This window comes from Ictalurus punctatus, chromosome 17 (genome assembly GCF_001660625.3).
Source record: "Ictalurus punctatus breed USDA103 chromosome 17, Coco_2.0, whole genome shotgun sequence".
NCBI classification, from domain to species: Eukaryota; Metazoa; Chordata; class Actinopteri; order Siluriformes; family Ictaluridae; genus Ictalurus; species Ictalurus punctatus.
In genome coordinates this window covers 21020716-21040608 of record NC_030432.2, presented here as the reverse complement: position 1 = coordinate 21040608, position 19893 = coordinate 21020716, and the positions used below count along the sequence as shown (strand labels likewise).

General features: G+C 40.8%; 1 protein-coding gene across 11 annotated transcripts in view; it reads right to left on the bottom strand.

The window, feature by feature from the left end:
• robo1 (roundabout, axon guidance receptor, homolog 1 (Drosophila)) overlaps positions 1 to 19893 on the bottom strand; it is a 262707-nt gene that overhangs the window by 166975 nt on the left and 75839 nt on the right. The window contains exon 1 of one of the 11 annotated variants that reach the window (XM_017490574.3): positions 3747 to 4601. The exons of the other annotated variants lie outside the window; for them this stretch is intronic. Within the exon in view, the coding sequence (XP_017346063.1) occupies positions 3747 to 3798 (52 nt within the window). The 5' untranslated portion in view covers positions 3799 to 4601. Of the gene's footprint in view, positions 1 to 3746; positions 4602 to 19893 lie in introns of those variants that run through there. 11 annotated transcript variants of the gene reach the window in all.

Below are 19893 nucleotides of genomic sequence, written 5' to 3'. Positions count from 1 at the left end.
AAGCAGAGCGTGAATGAAGTAAGACAAGGGTCTTGAGGCGGCTTGTGAAATTCACTCCATCTCAGGTTTCGAAGCCGTGCAAGGAGCCCTCAGCACACGGAATTTTAAGTTAGAAATATAACAATGGGGAGTGCTGTTTCAGGAAAATAATCAACCCCACGTGTGATAGTGCGATGAAGCAGATTCCTTCATTGGTATCACCCTAAACTGCATTATTTCCCCACAACAGCACGTCCTGAAATGTTTTCCTCCTCTTATACTACAGCAATTTGCCAACGGTCACAATTCAACATTTTTTTAAAGAATGCCGTCATACTTTTTAACCACTTTTAGCTACTTTCAACGTCGTGGAACGTCCATGAAACGTGTTGATTCCCGGTATCACCTATGTGAAAGCAGCTACGGTTGTATAATTCATGTAGTACCAGCATCGCTTTTGTTTGCCTCTCATGGCATTAAAACGAGGAAGAAAAAAAAAAAAACACAACAACAAAAAAAACGCAGCTTGTCACGTTACAGAAAAAAAAGCACAAAGCGTAAACTCGTCTGTCCCGAAGATGTAAGGAAACTAAAAGTTACAGCTTCACCTCTAGCACTGGAGACTCCTTCCAGAAATGTTTATTTAACTTCTCCTTAGAGAAAATTCACCTCTATACGTTTCTCTTTGTTAAAATAGATCCCTGGAAACGAGCGCATTAATGAATAGTGGGGGAAAGAAGCATTGAACGTGTCGAGATTTGTTTCAGTAGATATATTTCCAATGAGGTTATTCGCATGAAATTTTCACCAGATATCAGTATTCGGTCAAGAAATCCGGGAATATAAAGAATTCACGTTATTAAAGTCTATAAATAAAAGTTGTGTGTAATAAAGTGGAATTCCAGATTTCTTGAGTTAATACCGAAGTCTGGGGAAAATTTCATCGGACGCATTGGAAATTGCCCCCCCCCCCCCCCCCCCCCGTAAACCTGTGATTTTCAGCCGAACTACCGTCAGAGCTGCTATTAGAGAAAACGCATCGACACTTTCTGACAGAATCCGAACGGAGGATTCAACAGCGCTGTGGTGTAAGTGAATGTGACTAAAAGCGCCACACCCTAAGCATTCATTAACAGCAGGTCCTTTTGTTAATAATGCTCGAGCAAACACATCAAACTACAGCAGGAATTCGCTCATGTGCTCGGATTCAACCGGAGAGTTTACGTAAGCTTGGGTTCGTTTTACGGGACGAGGGGATCAGGGCCTGGGTTAGGGTTATCGGTTACCGTACACGGCTGAATACGAAAAAACTGATTCGCTATGACGAGCCAAACCTGATTTCTGTACTTCATCAGAACAAGCCAGACAGGTTCTGCAGAGGCTATGACATGTAAAGTAATGTTTATACAGTTCAGTGCCGAGTTTGGATTTTCTCAGCGTGATGCTTCAACGTGACTACGGTGTTAAATGAGATTTCATTCCACAGAGAGAAACGGCAGTCATGAAAGCAGCTACGTGATTTCAGATCGGTCACGTCGTACGAGACGATCTCGATAAAACCTGGTCCGCGTTCTCAAAACGTTTGTCCGGTAACTTGCGTTCGACACGTCAGATGAAGATCCTCTAAAGAAAATGACCACGTTCTGTTTACGCAATCGATCGATAGGTCAATCGCATAAACGCTAACCCTAATTTGCCGGCCTCCCATCGGTGGATTTTAGCCGCATGTCATAGCAGCGTTCACACCCTGAGATTTTACAGGACTCTGTTATCGGACACCGATAACGTCAGAACGCTACATTATGCATTCGAAGACCAAAGAATTCTTTTACGCAGTGCGATTTTTGTCAGCGACGGCAAAACTCCGGCGGAAACCGTACCCAAAAAACTAACGACTCTTCTGAAACGGAAATGTAGAAGATGGAGGTGATGATTGTGGCGTCGTACAGGAAGTAATCATTTCATATCACTGTACTTAAAGATAGTTTTGCAATAAACATGAAAACATAAAATCACCATATTTAGATTTACAAACTGAGTACCAACAGAGCCAGTGCGCTAATTGTGTTTTTTTTTTTTTTATTAATTTTTTTTTTTTTTTTTTGCTTTAACATCCACTAAACCTTCAGGGCAAATTTACAGCCACTTGTCCGCCTACTGTTGCGTAACAATGTTAAAAAAGTACTAAATATACTCGCGATACGCAGAGAAAAGTAGATCTGTGCTGTAATTTAGCGCAATATTGGTATTATATTAAAAAAAATTTGCCCAGCCCTAGTGGACAGTGTTAAAAACAAACCTAAGTACACGCTTAAGTCCAAAACATTTGATTTGCTTGTTGTTCCTTCTTGTAGAACCTACAAGGCTCTATGTAGAACCCTACATCAGTGTTTCACTATCAGTTCAATACCTATACCTGGAAAAACCTTTTTTTTTTTTTTTTTTTTTTTTTGGTTCTAGGAGTGTAAATAAGTAAACAAACTAATGCATAAACAACCATGGACATGCAAACAAACAAACAAACAAACAAACAAACAAACAAATAAATAAATAAATAAATAAATAAATAAAAGTTCAATCCAGAACTCATAAAGGCTTGTGTGTTTCACTTTTTCTTTTCCATCTAGAAGAACGTGTAAAGTTCTATGGAGAACCCAACAACAGAGTTTTACTATTGGTTCAAAACCTGTATGTAAGGAACCTGGAAAAACACATTTTTGCTAAGAGTGTAAATAAACGATTAAGTAAATAAACGTGGAAATACGCGCATGAGGAGAAAAATGGTAAAATCCAGATGTTCTATGTTCTTTGGAGACCCTTTCAACAGGGTTTTATAGTCGGAGCGTAAACCTCGTAATTATTTAAAGAACCCTAGAAAACACCTTGTCTAACGGTGTAAACACGTAAACAAACAAACAAACTAACAGATAAACAAATATGGAAGGGGATGCACGGGGGAACAAAACTTCTCCTTTTGAAGGTTCTGTGTAGAACCCCATAAAGATCTAAAGAGTGATTAAAAAAAGAGAGTAAATAAACCAGTAAACACACAGATAAACCGTCATGGAAGTACATACTTGGAATGATTTCCAGGCTAAATGAAATTTTAGTCAGAAATTTTTAAGGGTTCGTTTTTTTCTTTTCCATCGAGAGGAACCTATGAAGCTCTGCGAGGAACCCTACAACAGAGCTATGTAAAGAACAGGCGAAACCTTTTCTTTTTTTTGTTTCTTTCTTTCTTTCCTAAGAGCGCAAATTCTTGAATAAATAAACGGACAGACAGATGCAAGTACACTCTTAGAGAGGGGGGAAAATATACTCAGAACTTAAAGATTCATCAGGGGGAAAAAAAAAAAGTACATAAATAAATAATCCCTGAAACTTGGCTCAGAGCCAACATGGGCAGTTGGTGCATTAATTTTAAAGCATTGTTTAAAATCAATCTATAAATCAATCCATTGTTTAATTAAATAACGGTTGAAGTTGCATTTTTAATACATTGCACTTGTAAATTATTTCTCCCCCTCTCTCTCTCTCTTTTTAAATTGCTATGCATGTGGATTATGCGTCATTTGTGAGTTTTAGGATTTAACACACACGCACGCGCGCGCACACACACACACACACACACACACACAGGTGAGAGTGTGAAGCTGCGGAAGACACAGTAAAAAAAGGTGTTCCAGAGCAATCAGCAGTGAGCTGAAGCGCAGAAACCCAGCGAGGGAACTTCTGACGCTCTATAAGCGTTCATAGCGCCTACATACCTGCGCACGTGTGCACGATTAACAGCGCAAACCCCAGAGCGCGCGCCGTCATCTCTCCTGCACGAGCGGCTCCGACTTGAGGCTTGTGTTTATTGTATTTTGTTTGTTTGTGTGTGTGTGTTTTAAAGTAATCCAGTGGTGAATTAGCAGCAAGTTAATTTCCGCTCCTTCATCCTTGCTTTACTGTGGAGGAGGAAAAAACAAACAAACAAACAAACATAGGCGACAGTTTCCGAGTTGATGTCGGGAGTTGTTTAAAGGGAAAGCGCGAGCCCTGATTATTAATCCAGCTTGCATGGGCTGCAGGAAATTAAAGCAAAGTTGTTGTTGTTGTTGTTGTTTACTATAATTTAGAAGGGAAACAATAAATGCATGTTTTATTATAACATCCTATTGTTGAGGAGAAGCGGAGTTAATCCGACACGGGTGCAGTTTGGTCCTCCTGTGTGGAGATCTTCATCTGCGCAGTGTGAAGAATCATCATCATCATCATCATTCTCCTGATCATCTCATCCCAAATTTCCGTGAGTGAGAAAGAGGAAAGTCAATCCACACTGATCTCTCAGCTGTCACATCATCCCCAAGCGCTGGACACCTCACTTTCAAACCCACTCTTTAAAGAAGAAGAAGAAGAAGAAGAAGAAGAAGAAGAAGTCGGAGATGCACGAGAACTTCCAGACTCTTCTGCTCCTCTTCACTTCCGTGCACTTCTCCCTGCTTTTCTGGCTTTGTGAAGTGAAATCCAGGGCTGTTTGCTTCCTCCTGGTTCAGTTGAGCTCCTCCGTGTGTGTGTGTGTGTGTGTACCTCTGGACAGAGCAGCACCTCAAACAACGCCACTTCATTCAAACGGCATGAATGGTGCTGGGAATGGTATGATCCATTCTCCCTCATGCTCCTCCTATCACAATGGAATGTTCCACGAGTTTTAACCCTTTCCATGCTACTTCTTTGAAACATCACTCTCTCATTCACACACACACACACACTCACACAGTTTTGTGACGTAATACTTCTTTTTTCTTCTAATGCAATTAATTCATAAACTTGCATTGGGTAAGATTTCTGATAAATAGGGCTCTAAAGGTTAAATGCGTTGCATTGTGGGAAAAGACATACATACCCACCCATATACACAAAGCTCAGCCTCCAAAATCTTTACCATTTTACCAGTTACCATCAGCGATTGCCGTCATGGCATCGCTTTTAAGCGCGCTCGGACATCCAGTCACTCCAAAGCCGAGTTACACAATACTATAAACACTCGACGTCTCCTCGTTTATTTATAAGGATGTGAAGTTGTGTTTGGGGGCGTGTCTATAAAATGACTGACAGGAAGCCAATCCAGAGGCTAAACAAACCTACGTTCCGGCCCGGAAGAGAGGCTTCCAGATTTTTCACCATGTTCTGAAAAGATGGATTAAACTATAATTTGTAATCATTTCTAGATAATTTTCCACATTATTTGTACTATTGAGAAATGAATACAATAAATATTGACTATCGCACCTTTAATTCTAATCATATGTAATCATGCTAAACCATAGTGTGTGAATTAGGTCTAAGAAATAGCCGGCTAATTATTAAAAAATTATTATTTGTATCTTTTGTTGCTGTGCATAAGCTACAGGTTTATATTAAATGCTCTTATATTATACTGCAACTCAAACATGCATTATTATTATTGTTATTAATATTATTAATATAGGTCTCCCTTGACCTTACTTTTGACTTTTGACTACACTACAAATACACTGCTACACTGTTTTCATATGGGTACCATAATGCACTGCTCACAAATCACATCACTGCTTCAAAGCTTTGCTTATATGTCCACACTGATCATACCATACAGCTGCAATATTTATATAGCATTGTACATATGCAATATGTACATGGGCTACTTGCATAGTTGGACTGTACATTGTTGCTTGCTGTATATACTGCTCATATGTATGTATGTGTGTGTGTGTGTGTGTGTGTGTGTGTGTGTGTGTGTGTGTGTGTGTATAAATGTATATAGAATTTGCGCTTATGTCTATACTATCTCTTTTAACCCCTCTTTCTTTTCTTTTTGTCTTTTTTTTTGGCTGCTGCTGTGACACCCTAATTTCTCCATCTGGAGATTAATAAAGTATTATCTTATCTTATCCTATAAGCAGTATTACTATAAGTAGTAGTAGTAGTAGTAGTTGTAGTATTAGTAGTGGTGGTAGTAATAGTAGAAGTAGTAGTAGTGGTGGTGGTGGTAGTAGTATTACTATAAGTAGTAGTATAATAAGTAGTAGTAGTAGTAGTAGTAGTGGTGGTGGTGGTGGTAGTAGTAGTAATAGTAGTAGTAGTAGTGATGGTGGTGGTGGTAGTAATAGTAGTAGTAGTGGTGGTGGTGGTAGTAGTAGTAAAAGTAGTAGTAGTAGTAGTAATAGTAGTAGTAGTAGTGGTGGTGGTAGTAATAGGAGTAGTAGTAGTAGTAGTGGTGGTGCTAGCAATAGCAGTAGTAGTAGCAGTAGTGGTGGTAGTAGTATTACTATAAGTAGTAGTATAATAAGTAGTAGTGGTGGTGGTGGTGGTAGTAGTAGTGGTGGTGGTGGTGGTAGTAGTAGCAAAAGTAGTAGTAGTAGTAATAGTAGTAGTAGTAGTAGTAGTGGTGGTGGTAGTAATAGGAGTAGTAGTAGCAGTAGTGGTGGTAGTAGTATTACTATAAGTAGTAGTATAATAAGTAGTAGTGGTGGTGGTGGTGGTAGTAGTAGTGGTGGTGGTGGTAGTAGTAAAAGTAGTAGTAATAGTAGTAGCTGTCGTAGTGGTGGTGGTAGTAGTAGTAGTAATAGTAGTGGTGGTAGTAGTAATAGTAGCAGTGGTGGTGGTAGTAATAGTAGTAGTAGTATAAGTAGTAATGAAAACATTATTGCATGTGCTGTGGTTCTGATTAAAATGTAAGGAATATATCAGGTAAAAATGGTGTATTGGATTTTTTATTTTTTTTTAAAAAAGAAGCTAAATATTCCTTAAAATTCCTAAAAATAATCTCACACGTCACCCTAAATTTGCTAGTTAGTAAAAATAGCCTATCTGATTTATTATCTGTTTTTTTACTGTGTGAGTGTATTACTGTGCTGTCGTACTGTACTTCTACTCGTCCTTAATTATAAACTCATATAACAACACAACAACATCATTTCACAGCTGGTACAGAACAATGGTTTTAGTGTAAGGAAGAGCAGTGTGTGGTTTAGGACGGTCCCGACCAGACTCGTGTGACTCTTTCCTCTGGTTAATGAGAGGAATCCCTGAGGCATCGTGACCTCGGCGTAATTATATTTTAATAATTAATTTTCACTAAAGTCCCTAGAAATTTCACACAGTGGTGTAAACAGGGTGTTTGAGGAAATGGTAAAATGTGTGTGTGTGTGTGTGTGTGTGACAAAAAACTAAATTGAATAAAAATAAAAATTATAAAATAAAAGAAATAAAAATTTCTGCCAAAACATGAAATCTGAGTCACATAAAACATGTTTTGTTAAACTGAAGTAAGCTCTTTTCTTTTTCTTTGTCCCAGGAATGAAGTCATTGTGAGTCAGATGAGTCTGTGTGTGTGTGACTGCAGCGCCCTCTGCTGTTCATCTCCTGACATTGCCTCTACAGCTCTGCTGGATAATCTGAGCTTTTTTTACGCACTTTGTCTGAAATCTTCATCAATAGATTATTCATTTATCTGTTTATTCACTAATCATGGTGTATTCTGTTCAGTATCATTCACACGACACTCAGCTATCTATTAGTAAAAGCCTTATGTAAACAAAACTGAATTAGTGAGTGCTCTGGACACAAATCACTGTTACATAAATAATGATCTATAACTATTTTCTGTAATAAATACTGGGGAAGTTCCCTGTTAGCTGTAGTAGGCATTAAACAGAGAGAGAGAGACAGATAGAGAGCATCAGAGAGAGAGAGACGGACAGAGACAGATATAGTCAGAGAGACAGATAGAGAGAGTCAGAGAGAGAGACAGAGACAGATAGAGAGCATCAGAGAGAGAGACAGACAGACAGAGACAGAGATAGTCAGAGAGAGACAGAGACAGATAGAGAGAGTCAGAGAGACAGATGGAGAGCATCAGAGAGAGAGACAGACAGACAGAGACAGATGGAGAGAGTCAGAGAGACAGATGGAGAGCATCAGAGAGAGAGAGACAGACAGACAGAGACAGATAGAGATAGTCAGAGAGACAGATAGAGAGAGTCAGATGATGAGTCAGATGATGCCATGGTAGCTACAGATACATCATCCAAAGCGTAGTTAACTTTGCACAAACAAGATCCTGGTTGCTATGGTAACGTTATATCTGGTTTGGTCAGGTGTGCTAATTGTTAATACAGATGTAAATAAGTGTTTAGTGAGCTGATGAGCTATTCAGGATTGGCAGATTGCGTGTTTGCGTGGAATCTTAGATCTTGGAAAAGATAGAACAAACAAAAATATATTTCACCTCATTATTTTAAACAGTTTATATGATACTAATACTCACTGAAGAGGATCTGGTGGCATTTGTGAGTTTGGCTGTAGGATTGGTGTAAGGTTAGAGGACCCTGGCGGCGTCCCGGTGTGTATAACCGCTGTTTCCTGCACCAGTGTGCGTTCGAGCTCCGGAGCCGAGCATGTTCGACCCGCAACGTAACGAACACGGCCAGAACTGCCAGAAGCTGAGACACGGTCCTCATAACAGACTTAATACCGAGAAGAGAAGTGGGCAAGAAATATCCTGGAAAATAATCGAAATAAAATAAAATATCCCACTCAGGATGTAGTGTACAATCTGTGGATTAGGACCCACATGATTTTCTTATGACCATCCAGTTCAATGCCCAAATAAATCTGCCAAAATGAACCTGTTTGTCCATCTAATGTAAGATTCTGTGCTCACCCATTAAACTCCACCAACAACTTTTAAAACTCTTAAACCAAGACTCATTAATCCCAAACTTCTCCAAATGCTGTTTGGCTACAGATCTGCTCTGGAGACTTGCTCATAATCACGTAATATTCAACTTCTTTTTAACGAAGCCAAACCCCAGACACAGCCTTTAATCTGTTTCGGTATGTCACACATTCAAAGCCGTTTTCCTGTTCTCTCCCGAGTCCTTTATTTGCTTTTTATCATATTCAGAGCGAGTTTGGGAACATTTCCCCGTGTTTTTGTTACGCAGTGTGTGGACGCTAATAATGCGGACGGACTCCATGCTGTGACGTCTCTTTCACTGGACAGACCCCCCCCCGAAACCGGAGTACGAGGGCCAGGATGTGACACGGGGCGGCGGGTGAGAAACTCACGAGGACTTTTTAATGCCTCCCATTCTGCAGCCTGCATCACCTAACACAACAACACGGCCTCGAACAAAAACGTTCCCCGAGAATGATCCTCCCGCCGAGAAGCAAAAACACTCTCTGAATGCCCGACGCGAGGGGAAAATGGCTACAGTTTTTTTTTTTAAAGATGTCGTTATGTTCTGAATATCTTTCACACACCATGTGTGGACTAATTTTCAACGCATGGCATCATGGTAATTAACACAACCCCCTACTGACTTCCTCTGGTGTTGCAAAGTGTTGTGTATTTATTCTGGGACATTTACGACTGGCAGACAGCTCTTCTCAAAACGATTCACATTTAACAATTATTCGGAAAAACCTGCAGATCATTTCGAACACTCTGGGGGTGTTTGTAATACCCCTGCTGTGAAGGAAAAAAAAGGTTGTTTTTTTTTTTTTAAAGTTTTCAAAAAGGTTTAAAAGAAAAATAAACAAGAAACTTGTGTCTAAAAGATTTGACAAACCAAACGAAAAATTCATAACATATTTACAAAATCTTCACTTATTTTCTATACACTCACACGTGTATGCCGGTAAAGGCCAATCGGCTGTAAATTACCAAGCGCTTTCTTGGCACGTTTACATATAGCCACGCCCATAAAACTCCATAAAAGGGCAACGGTTACATTGAGCTGAAAACAACTAAATGAAGACTAAATGGTGAAACAGTGCCTCATAAACGCATTTCTGACTCTTCTTGTAATGCAGCTCCGCCAGTGCATCGTGTCAGTCTCAATGAACTAGGATTCATCAGAATAATTTATTATTAACGATCACATTTTAGCAGCGAAATAGTCCGAAGACCTTTTCAGGGGGCGGTGCTGAAAGCCTGAATGTCTCAGGAAGCCATAAAACAAAGTGGTGTCACCGAGTTAGCCCGGCCGTGATGAGAGACAGCAAATCAACTTTACGTCTATGACAGCAGAATATGTCAATGAAATGACCTACTGTCCATAAGCAGTGCTGTTGTGTTCATCCTTCACCTGAATTAACACGAGTTTCAATGCTTTACTGATGTCATTGGGACGCACGTACGGCCTGTCCGCAGTCAGCGTTTCCAGTCGAGGTCATATGCTTTGGAGCAAAGACACGTTCCTGCGTTACGCAAGCGTTCAACGCGCAATTTGTACCAAACGTAGTCGAGCCGCCAAGACGTGCTGTTTATTATACTATTCACTGCTGTCCAACCAAACATCACCAGATAACAGGGGCAGAATTCTGCTCACAGAGAGGGTAGTGCTTCTCACAGCAGATAAAGCGGACTAAAACTGAACAATGAACGCTGGTTAGTCATCGGTGAAATCAAAGCAAGTAAACAGTAGACAAAGATGGATTTATTTTGAGGACATTAAGGTCTTTTTTTTTTTTTTTTTAAAAAGAGTTTGTTGAATTTGACATGAATATGATTCCATGTGTCATATCACAGCAAACCAGTGACTACATTTCCCATCCTGCACTGCGGCCTACAAACATGGCTGCCGTGGACTGCAATTCCCAGAACACTCATTCATTCTAATCATGAACACCTGCATCCAATCTCACACACAATCACACCACAGTTTAAAAGGACTTTCTAGGCATTCACGCTTGGTGAAGTACTGAGTGTTATCACCGTACCAAGCGTTTATTCCCTATTCCTCGTTTTGTTTCATAGTCCTTGATCTTGTTCTCGTTTCTCGTTCTCGATTCTAGCCTTGCCCAGTTTATGCCTGTTTGCCAATCACCTGACCCTTTGCCTGTTTCTTGACCTCGCTATTGTCTCGTGTTCTGTATTTGTCTCCGCCTGTCCCTGTCCCTGTCTCTCTCTCTCTCTCTCTCTCTCTCTCTCATTCTCTCTCTCTCATTAAACTCTTTTCTGCATTTGCATCCGTCCTAACCTTCATTACGTAGAATTCGTGACAGAATACTTGGCCAAGAGTGAATGCCTAGAAAGTCCTTATAAACTATGGTGTGATTGTGTGTGAGATTGGATGCAGGTGTGCGTGATTAGAATGAATGAGTGTTCTGGGAATTGCAGTCCATGTTGGCCATGTTTGTAGGCCGCAGTGCAGGATGGGAAATGTAGTCACTTGTTTTTTGTGATTATGACACCATGAACATTATTTACATTTACATTTACAGCATCTGGCAGACGCCCTTATCCAGAGCGACTTACATTTATCTCGTTTATACAACTGAGCAGTTGAGGGTTAAGGGCCTTGCTCAAGGGCCCAACAGTGGTAGCTTGGCAGTGCTGGGGCTTAACCCAGAGCCTTTAACCACTGACCTACCATTGCCCTTGATAGTTATATCAATAATGCATGAATTATCTAAGTAAAGTATAAAACTTGATGTAGGGTGCTGTTATAAGAAAATAATTAACAATGGTTGTTATGATAAACAGTTACTCTTATCACCACACCTCCCAAAATGGTCCTGGAGGAACGTTGTTTCATTTCACTGTGTACTGAATCAGCTGTGTATGGTTGAAATGACAATAAAGCCACTTGAACTTGAACTTGAACTTGTGCTATTCCTCTTATACCGTAGCAATTTAAAAAATTAAATAAAGTATGACGTCATACCTTTTATCTGTTTATAATTACATTTAATGTTGTGAAACATCTACAAAACTACTTAGTTAGCATCTATAAACAGTCACTCCTCCACCAGCCTCTCTTTTTTCCCCTCTCTTGAAATAAATAAGACTACCAACTACCAACTAGCAAATGTTGCTGATCCGCCAAGACATGATTATTGTATGGTGTCTAAACTTTGCTTCTTTACTTTGGCACAGAAGCTGTGGTGCTAATATAGTTAACACACACACATATATATATATATACACACACATATATATATATATATATATATATATATATATATATATATATATATATATATATATATATATATATATATATATATATATATATATATACACACAAATAAATCGGAAGTGCATAATCAAGTGAATAATTTCTATCATACCAATTCACCTCGATATTTCAGCCCACACCCTTTATCTGAGTCTGTTGCTGGTGTGAAATGACACCAAAGTATGTGCTGAGGAAGAAAGAAAGTGTTTCTGCTTCAATGCTTTAAGCTACGATGTTTTTATCTCTGCGTTTGATCCATGTTTTATGGATAGCATTATGTCACACGGAGTCGGAAACCACACCAGCAAATCTGTTTAAGAAAACCAAGCAACTCCACAAAGCCAGTGAGTGATGATTCAGACCTGTGGATTTAGTGCACAATGCTAAACTGGTAGCTCTAAGGTTTTCCTACTCGTTAGTTGTGTTAACCTGGTAGACCATGTTCCCGACTAAAGAAATAGAATTCAAATGGGAGCGGTACAGAAACCTGACAGACAGATGGAGAATGAGATGCTGAGATTCCATGGCAGTCTCTCACGCACAGCTAAGCTGGCAGGGACTGTGCAAAAACCCCTGAAGTGCTCACCTGTCATCTCTCTACATATTTCCGAGCAGAAAATCTGTGACTTGACACAGCAACTGAGAATCTGTCTCGGTCGCGCTGCATGTCTGACTGTGACAAATCCACTCTGGTGTTCTCACTGGGAAACTCTGGACACTCTCACTCATCTTTAGTGTCCAGCCCTCTAGGCCTTACCTGAGCGAGGAGATTGTTCATCCACACATGCCTGTAAGAAAACCAAAAATATTTGATTCTACAAGTTACAAGTTCCTGCTCCCATCCAGACCTTACTGTTGTAACTCAGAAGCCTACAAACCTCTTCTCCTATCATGCTGAAGCCCTACAAGCTCTGAATTCTGCCAACCCAAAGACAACAAGCTCCTATTCTACCATCCTGAAGCTTACTAAAACCTGCTATTACTGATATGAAGATTACAAGCTCTTGCACCAACCAACATGAAGCTTACAGGATCCTACTCCTGCCATTCTGAAGACTGAAGGCCCATTCTCCTGCAGTCCTGAAGCCTCACTTGCCAAAGCATACAAGCAATGTCTTCTGCCAACCTGAAAGTGACAATCTCCTATTCCTAACATCCAGAAGCCTACAACTTCCTATTCCTGCCACCCCAAAGCTTACAAGCTCCGGTTTCTGCCATCCTAAAGCCTGTAAGTCCCTAAAGCTGCCATCCAAAAGCCTGTAAATCTCTAACACTGCCATCCAAAAGCCTGCAAGCTGTGATTTCTGTCATTCTCAAGTATACAAACACCTACTCGTGCCAACCAGAAGGCAACAAGCTCCTATTCCTACCATCCAGAAGCCTATAAATCCTTACTCCTGCTATCCCAGAGCCCACAAGCTCCTATCCAGAAGCTTAAAAGCTCATTTTTGCTGCACTATGCCTAAAAGCTCCTCCTACTCTCATCCTAAGGCCTACAATTCTGCTTCCCTCCTGAAGCTTAAAAGCCCCTTATCCTGCCATCTGAACGCCTACAAGTTCTACTGAAGCATACCATGCTGAAGCTTGCCAAACCTTGCACCTGCTGTCTTGAAGCATGACTGCTCCTACATCTCCTGTCATCTTGAAGTCTATAAATGCTTTCTCCTGCCATCCTGAAGCCATTAAGTTCTGGCCCCTGTCATGCTAATGTCCAGAATTTTCTGCTTCAGCCATCCTGAAGTCTAAATGCTCCAAGTTCTGACATCCTGAAGGCAACAAGCTATTCCTACAATCCTGCAACTTACAAGCTACTGCAACTTCTTTTACCACCCTGCTGCCCAGAAGCTCCAAAAGTTTCAGGTTCTGCCATCCTGAAGGCAATAAGCTCCTATTCTTACCATCCCAAACTTTACAAGCTCCTACTCTTGCCAACCTAAAGCCTACAAACTCCTAGTCTTGCCAACCTGAAACCCACAAACTCCTTCTCCTGCCAACCTGAAGCCTACAAACTCCTACTCCTGCAAACCTGAAGCCTACAAACTCCTACTCCTGCCAACCTGAAGCCTACAAACCCCTACTCCTGCCAACCTGAAGCCTACAAACTCCTACTCCTGCAAACCTGGAGCCTACAAACCCCTACTCCTGCAAACCTGAAGCCTACAAACTCCTACTCGTTCAACCTGAAGCCTACAAACTCCTACTCCTGCCAATCTGAAGCCTACAAACTCCTAATCCTGCAAACCTGAAGCCTACAAACTCCTACTCGTTCAACCTGAAGCCTACAAACTCCTACTCCTGCCAACCTGAAGCCTACAAACTCTTACTCCTGCCAACCTGAAGCCTACAAACTCCTACTCCTGCAAACCTGAAGCCTACAAACTCCTACTTTTGCAAATCTGGAGCCTACAAACCCCTACTCCTGCCAACCTGAAGCCTACAAACTCCTACTCCTGCAAACCTGAAGCCTACAAACTCCTACTTTTGCAAATCTGGAGCCTACAAACTCCTACTCCTGCAAACCTGGAGCCTACAAACCCCTACTCCTGTCAACCTGAAGCCTACAAACTCCTACTCGTTCAACCTGAAGCCTACAAACTCCTACTCCTGCCAACCTGAAGCCTACAAACTCCTAATCCTGCCAACCTGAAGCCTACAAACTCCTACTCGTTCAACCTGAAGCCTACAAACTCCTACTCCTGCCAACCTGAAGCCTACAAACTCTTACTCCTGCCAACCTGAAGCCTACAAACTCCTACTCCTGCAAACCTGAAGCCTACAAACCCCTACTCCTGCAAACCTGAAGCCTACAAACCCCTACTCCTGAATTGTACAAGGTCCTGCTCCTGTCATCCTGAAGCATACAAGCTCCTACCTCACCAGGCAGTGGAGGAAGCTATCTCCAAGCTGAATCTTGGTTTTGTCCACCTCAGTTCTATCTTAGGAAAGGTTTTCTTGCCACTGTTGTCCTTGGCCTGCTCACTGTGGGTTAATGATGTCTCTAAAGCTACTTTGAGATCATTTGTATTACAAAAAGCACTACATAAAAAGGGGAAAAGTCTATTCGATTTACTCTAAAATGAAATTAATTAACATTTTGAATTGTATAGAAAACTGCATTCCATTTGAATAGTATGGGCATGCCATCGCACAACGCGGCATACCATGAGTGGTATGAAAAAGTATGTGCCTCCAGTAATTCCATTACCAAAAAAAACCCCCCACATCATCACAGTGAAAGACACAAAATAATGGAGTGCAAAGAGTACAACAAACAGCATAGAGGACGCATTCTTCACACCGACCTCAAGCCATGAGAAAAAAAAAAACATGAGGGTCTTTGGAGGGTCCTGAAAGGCAAGCTGAACAAATCTGGTTCTGTTTTGTCACTTAGTGAAGCCCTTCATGTGGAACGCTGAGGAGTGATGCCCAGCAGGAGACTTGAGGTGATGAAGAATGAAAGGAAGAAAGAGAGCTCGGAATTACGCAGCGTGGCCATGACAATAGCACGTGATTACGGAAACAAACAAAAAAATAGATAACACAATAATAATGTTGCAGGCTTTAGCTATATAATTGAATCCATCATTATTGGTCATCTTCAAGAGAACATTGTTGTATAAAATGTCAGTCGATTATTTGGGTTGTTGCAAATTAGGTATTAGACACCACATTTCTAACATCAAGCTGTCTAGAAAGTCATTTCAGAAATGCGTTTGTTGCAAAAAAATAAAGTATACAATTTAAAGTTGCACCATTTTACAGTTTATCTACAAAACAAAATAATTTTATTTAATCATGTTTCTTATTGCAATCCGGTTACAACATACAACCTAAATATAACACCAACAAGGTTTTCTTTATTGGAGCGCTTAAAAGTTTGCATCCCCAAACATTTCCATGTCTTAAGAATAAGAAGTGCTTCTGTTCATGGCATCACTATTTCACTTGCTGACACTTGATTGAAATTCAGTTATATCATTCCCTTTCTGAGAGTTTGTTGCTAGACAACAGCCAAAGCAATATTTTTGCAGGTTCAGAAAACAAAACCTGTTTGTCTGGCTGTGTGTTTTTTTTTTTTCTTTCTTTCTTTTCTGTTATTATATAGTCCTTAAAACATTTTCACAGTTTATATATTGATCCAAAGTGCTGGCGAAGAGCTCGACTGCTCTGAGCCCATTATCAAGTTTGATGTTTTGAACGTAAAACTGAATATGTCTGTCCTGCAAACCATTCGAGTCAATAAGGTGAACGAATCAGTACCAGCAGTCATTCATTTCATTCAGTTGCTGATGAAGTCGATGAAATGGATGCAGTGAATCTTTCTATCCTGACCCAGATTTGCTCCTTTCATGTTCCACGAGTCAGACTCCAAAGACGCTAATCAAATCCGCAGACTGAGATGACCGTTGCGAAAGACTGACTTTGTGTTCATGCAACCATTTCTCTGATGATTTGGAAGTGTGTTCTGATGCATTATCTTATTTTCTGGTTTCAGGTTTCATTTACGAATAAGTTTTAATCTCCTGGCAACCAGCCTTTGGCCTTAAATATCCTGGTACAGATACAAAACAGCTCCAAAGTGTCAATAACATTGGGGTCATGCGCTTCTCCTTGTTGATGGTCGATTTCACAATTTTGGCCTCATCTGATCCTGACTCACGATTCCAGTTGCGGTTCCGTTGACACTTTTTTTGTAGGTTCCTTTCTGAAATAAAGCTGCATGAATCTGTATTACATCATTATGACTATCATCACCATTAAGCCATGCGATGATTTATATTTCCGTATAATTATAAGAACAGAGCTCTACTCACAAATTTAACCCTTGTTTATTATTAGAGCTGGAATTTTTGAGTCAAGTAATTTGATTCTGTTCAGTTAAATGATTCATTTAGATTCATTCCGGTTTGCTGAAATGTCGAGCCTTCCCTGATCTAATGCCTGTTGTACACTGTGTGATTTCAGCTGTCTTTAAAGTTTAATACATGTCACAACATTTCAGCTGAATTATATAACACGCTGCGCAATAGTGTGTGTTTGTCATGTTCTCGCTGAAAATCTGATCCCCTGAACGACAGAGAAGCAAATCTCGGTCATGAGAGAACGATTCGCTGATTTAAAAAAATTACTCACTAAATGCAAATGGAGAGAATCTCGGTCATGACAGAAAGATTCACAGATTGAAACACTGTTCAAATGATTATGAACGGTGTCAATCTCAGTCATTATGGAAATATTCACTGAATCAAATACTGATCCGCTGAATGGGAAAGGGGTGAATCTCAGTCGTGATAGAAAGATTCACTAAATCAAATGCTGATTTACTAACTACAGAGAAAGCCATCTGGCAGAATAGGGCTGCTGGCAGAATAGGGCTGCTCTTGCAAATGCCGATCCACTGAATGTGAAAGGACTGAATCTCAGTCGTGATAGAAAGATTCACTGAATCAAATGCCGATCCACTGAATGTGAAAGGACTGAATCTCAGTCGTGATAGAAAGATTCACTGAATCAAATGCCGATCCACTGAATGTGAAAGGACTGAATCTCAGTCGTGATAGAAAGATTCACTGAATCAAATGCTGATCCACTGAATGGGAAAGGAGTGAATCTCAGTCTTGACAGAAAATTTCTCTGCTTCAAACATTGACTCAAGAAATGCATAAGGACAGAATCTCAGCATGACAAAATTATTTGCTTATTCAAACTGTCATTCAGTGAATGCAAAAGGAGTGAATCTCTGTCAAGATTCAGAGTGAATCTGTCAAGATTCAGATACAGATTCACTGATCGTGGAAGGATCGAATTTGAGTCATGAAAGAACGATTCAGTGATTCAAGCAATGATTCACTAAAGGCAAAAGGAGAGACTCTCGGTATCCACACATATCAACTAAATCTCAGACATGATCCAAATGATTCACTTCACTGACCCAAATGGCACAGAATCTTTTCAGAGGCTCCTTTAATAAACCACCACCATGAGATTATTTGCTCCAGTAATTTGCTAATGAACCGGTCAATCCTGGGTCCACTTCATCAGTAACTGAATGAAACTAATGACTATTGATACTGATCTGTTCACCTTACGAGTGACTCATTCAGACTGAATCTTTGCAGGAGAAACTTTTAATCATACAAATAAACACTGGAATTGCAGAGTTTGAAGTCCAGGAGAGTGAAATAACCACATCCTCCACATCTACTTGCTTCTGAATGTGCCGAGCGTTTGCCGTCATCCAGTTAACGGATCCTCAACATGACCTTTGATATCACACTCTCTTTCCCTGACACACTCCATCTTGGTCACATCACCACAACACCTTTTTGTCCTGTCTCCGTTTTCTTCTCATGAAAGATGAAGAAGAAAAAAACCTACTAAAAGGCCGCTCTCTGTCTCCCTGCTGCTGTCAGCTGCCAAAACAAGCCTGCCGCTGTGATGAGCGCTATAAATATGACGGATGGGTTATGTTGTGCCGCTGACCTCACAACATGCACCAGAGGAGATCGGAGCACAGGTTCTCTGCAGATTTACAACCCACAGCAAGACATTTCACCCCAACACACACACACACACACACAGATATCCAGCCAGGAAAGAAACGAGACGCAATCTGCTGAACCCACACACACCTCTGTTGTAAGTATCACGTGTGACATCCACAATGACACCATGTTTTGTTGCTCAAAAGTGACAACCTGGACAGGAAATTACAGCTTCAATGTTGTTGCTCACAAGTGTATTAAAATTTGGACTGCAGCGACATGGGAACTGTGGAGCAATGTTGACATTCAGATAAGTCATGGACAGTGCTGATACTGATCTGATTACGCATGATTTTCTACACAAAAGCATAAAAAATTGGGACTTCACCTGGATTAACAGTCCACCTAACCCTCCACATCCTGGTGGAGGTGGTAGTATGTGTTGTTCTGTCTGTCTGTACTAAAAACGACAACATACAAAGTTATACTCTCAAAATGTTCTGATCTTCCAGGAACATAACCGCTTGGCGGTTAAGGCTCTGGATTACTGATCGGAAGGTCGGGGGTTCAAGTCCCAGCACTGCCAAGCTGCCACTGTTGGGCCCTTGAGCAAGGCCCTTAACCCTCTCTGCTCCAGGAGGCACTGTATCATGGCTGACCCTGCACTCTGACCCCAACCTCCTAACATGCTGGGGTATGCGAAGAAAAGAATTTCACTGTGTTGTAATCAATAAAGTCTGAGATTATTAATCTGTTCAATACATTAATTCTATCATTACTATACGTATTTCTATTCACATTTTTCTCTCCCTTGACGCTAATAAGACGAATATGTCACGTTACCATTTCAAATCTCTGACACTGGAGGCTCCTTCCTTCCCTATGTTACGGTAAAGCTCTCCTTACAGAAAACGTCGCCATATCAACGATTAAACACCTTTTTTTTTAATGGGTTTACGTGGAGCGTCCGCCGTACGAGTCCGCGCGAACGAGCCGCTACTATAGAAATGATAACCGTGATATTAGCACTGCTGTGATATTAGCAAAACAAATCAACACATTCTGACCAACCAGAATCCAGAATTTAACAGCGCTGTGGTTATAGAGTGTACTAGGCTGCGCTCTTTCATACGTTAGAGACTCCAGCTCATCTGTGTCTGAGTGACTGTAGGTTCCTCAAGCTGCTATTTCACACCCTTCGTTCTAAATACACTATATCAGTCAGAATCACACTATTCAGACAGACATAAGGGCACCATATGGACGTCCCGACTCACAAAAGAGGGGCGTTTGACTTTTCCCCTGACCCCCTTCCCCCTCTTCATACAGGCCTATCTGATTCAGCCCGAAGCCTACCCAGGAGCCTCCGTCTGTGGAAATGCGACGCTTATTTGCGTCTATAATGCATTGGATGCAGTATGGCGAAGGCTGGCCTG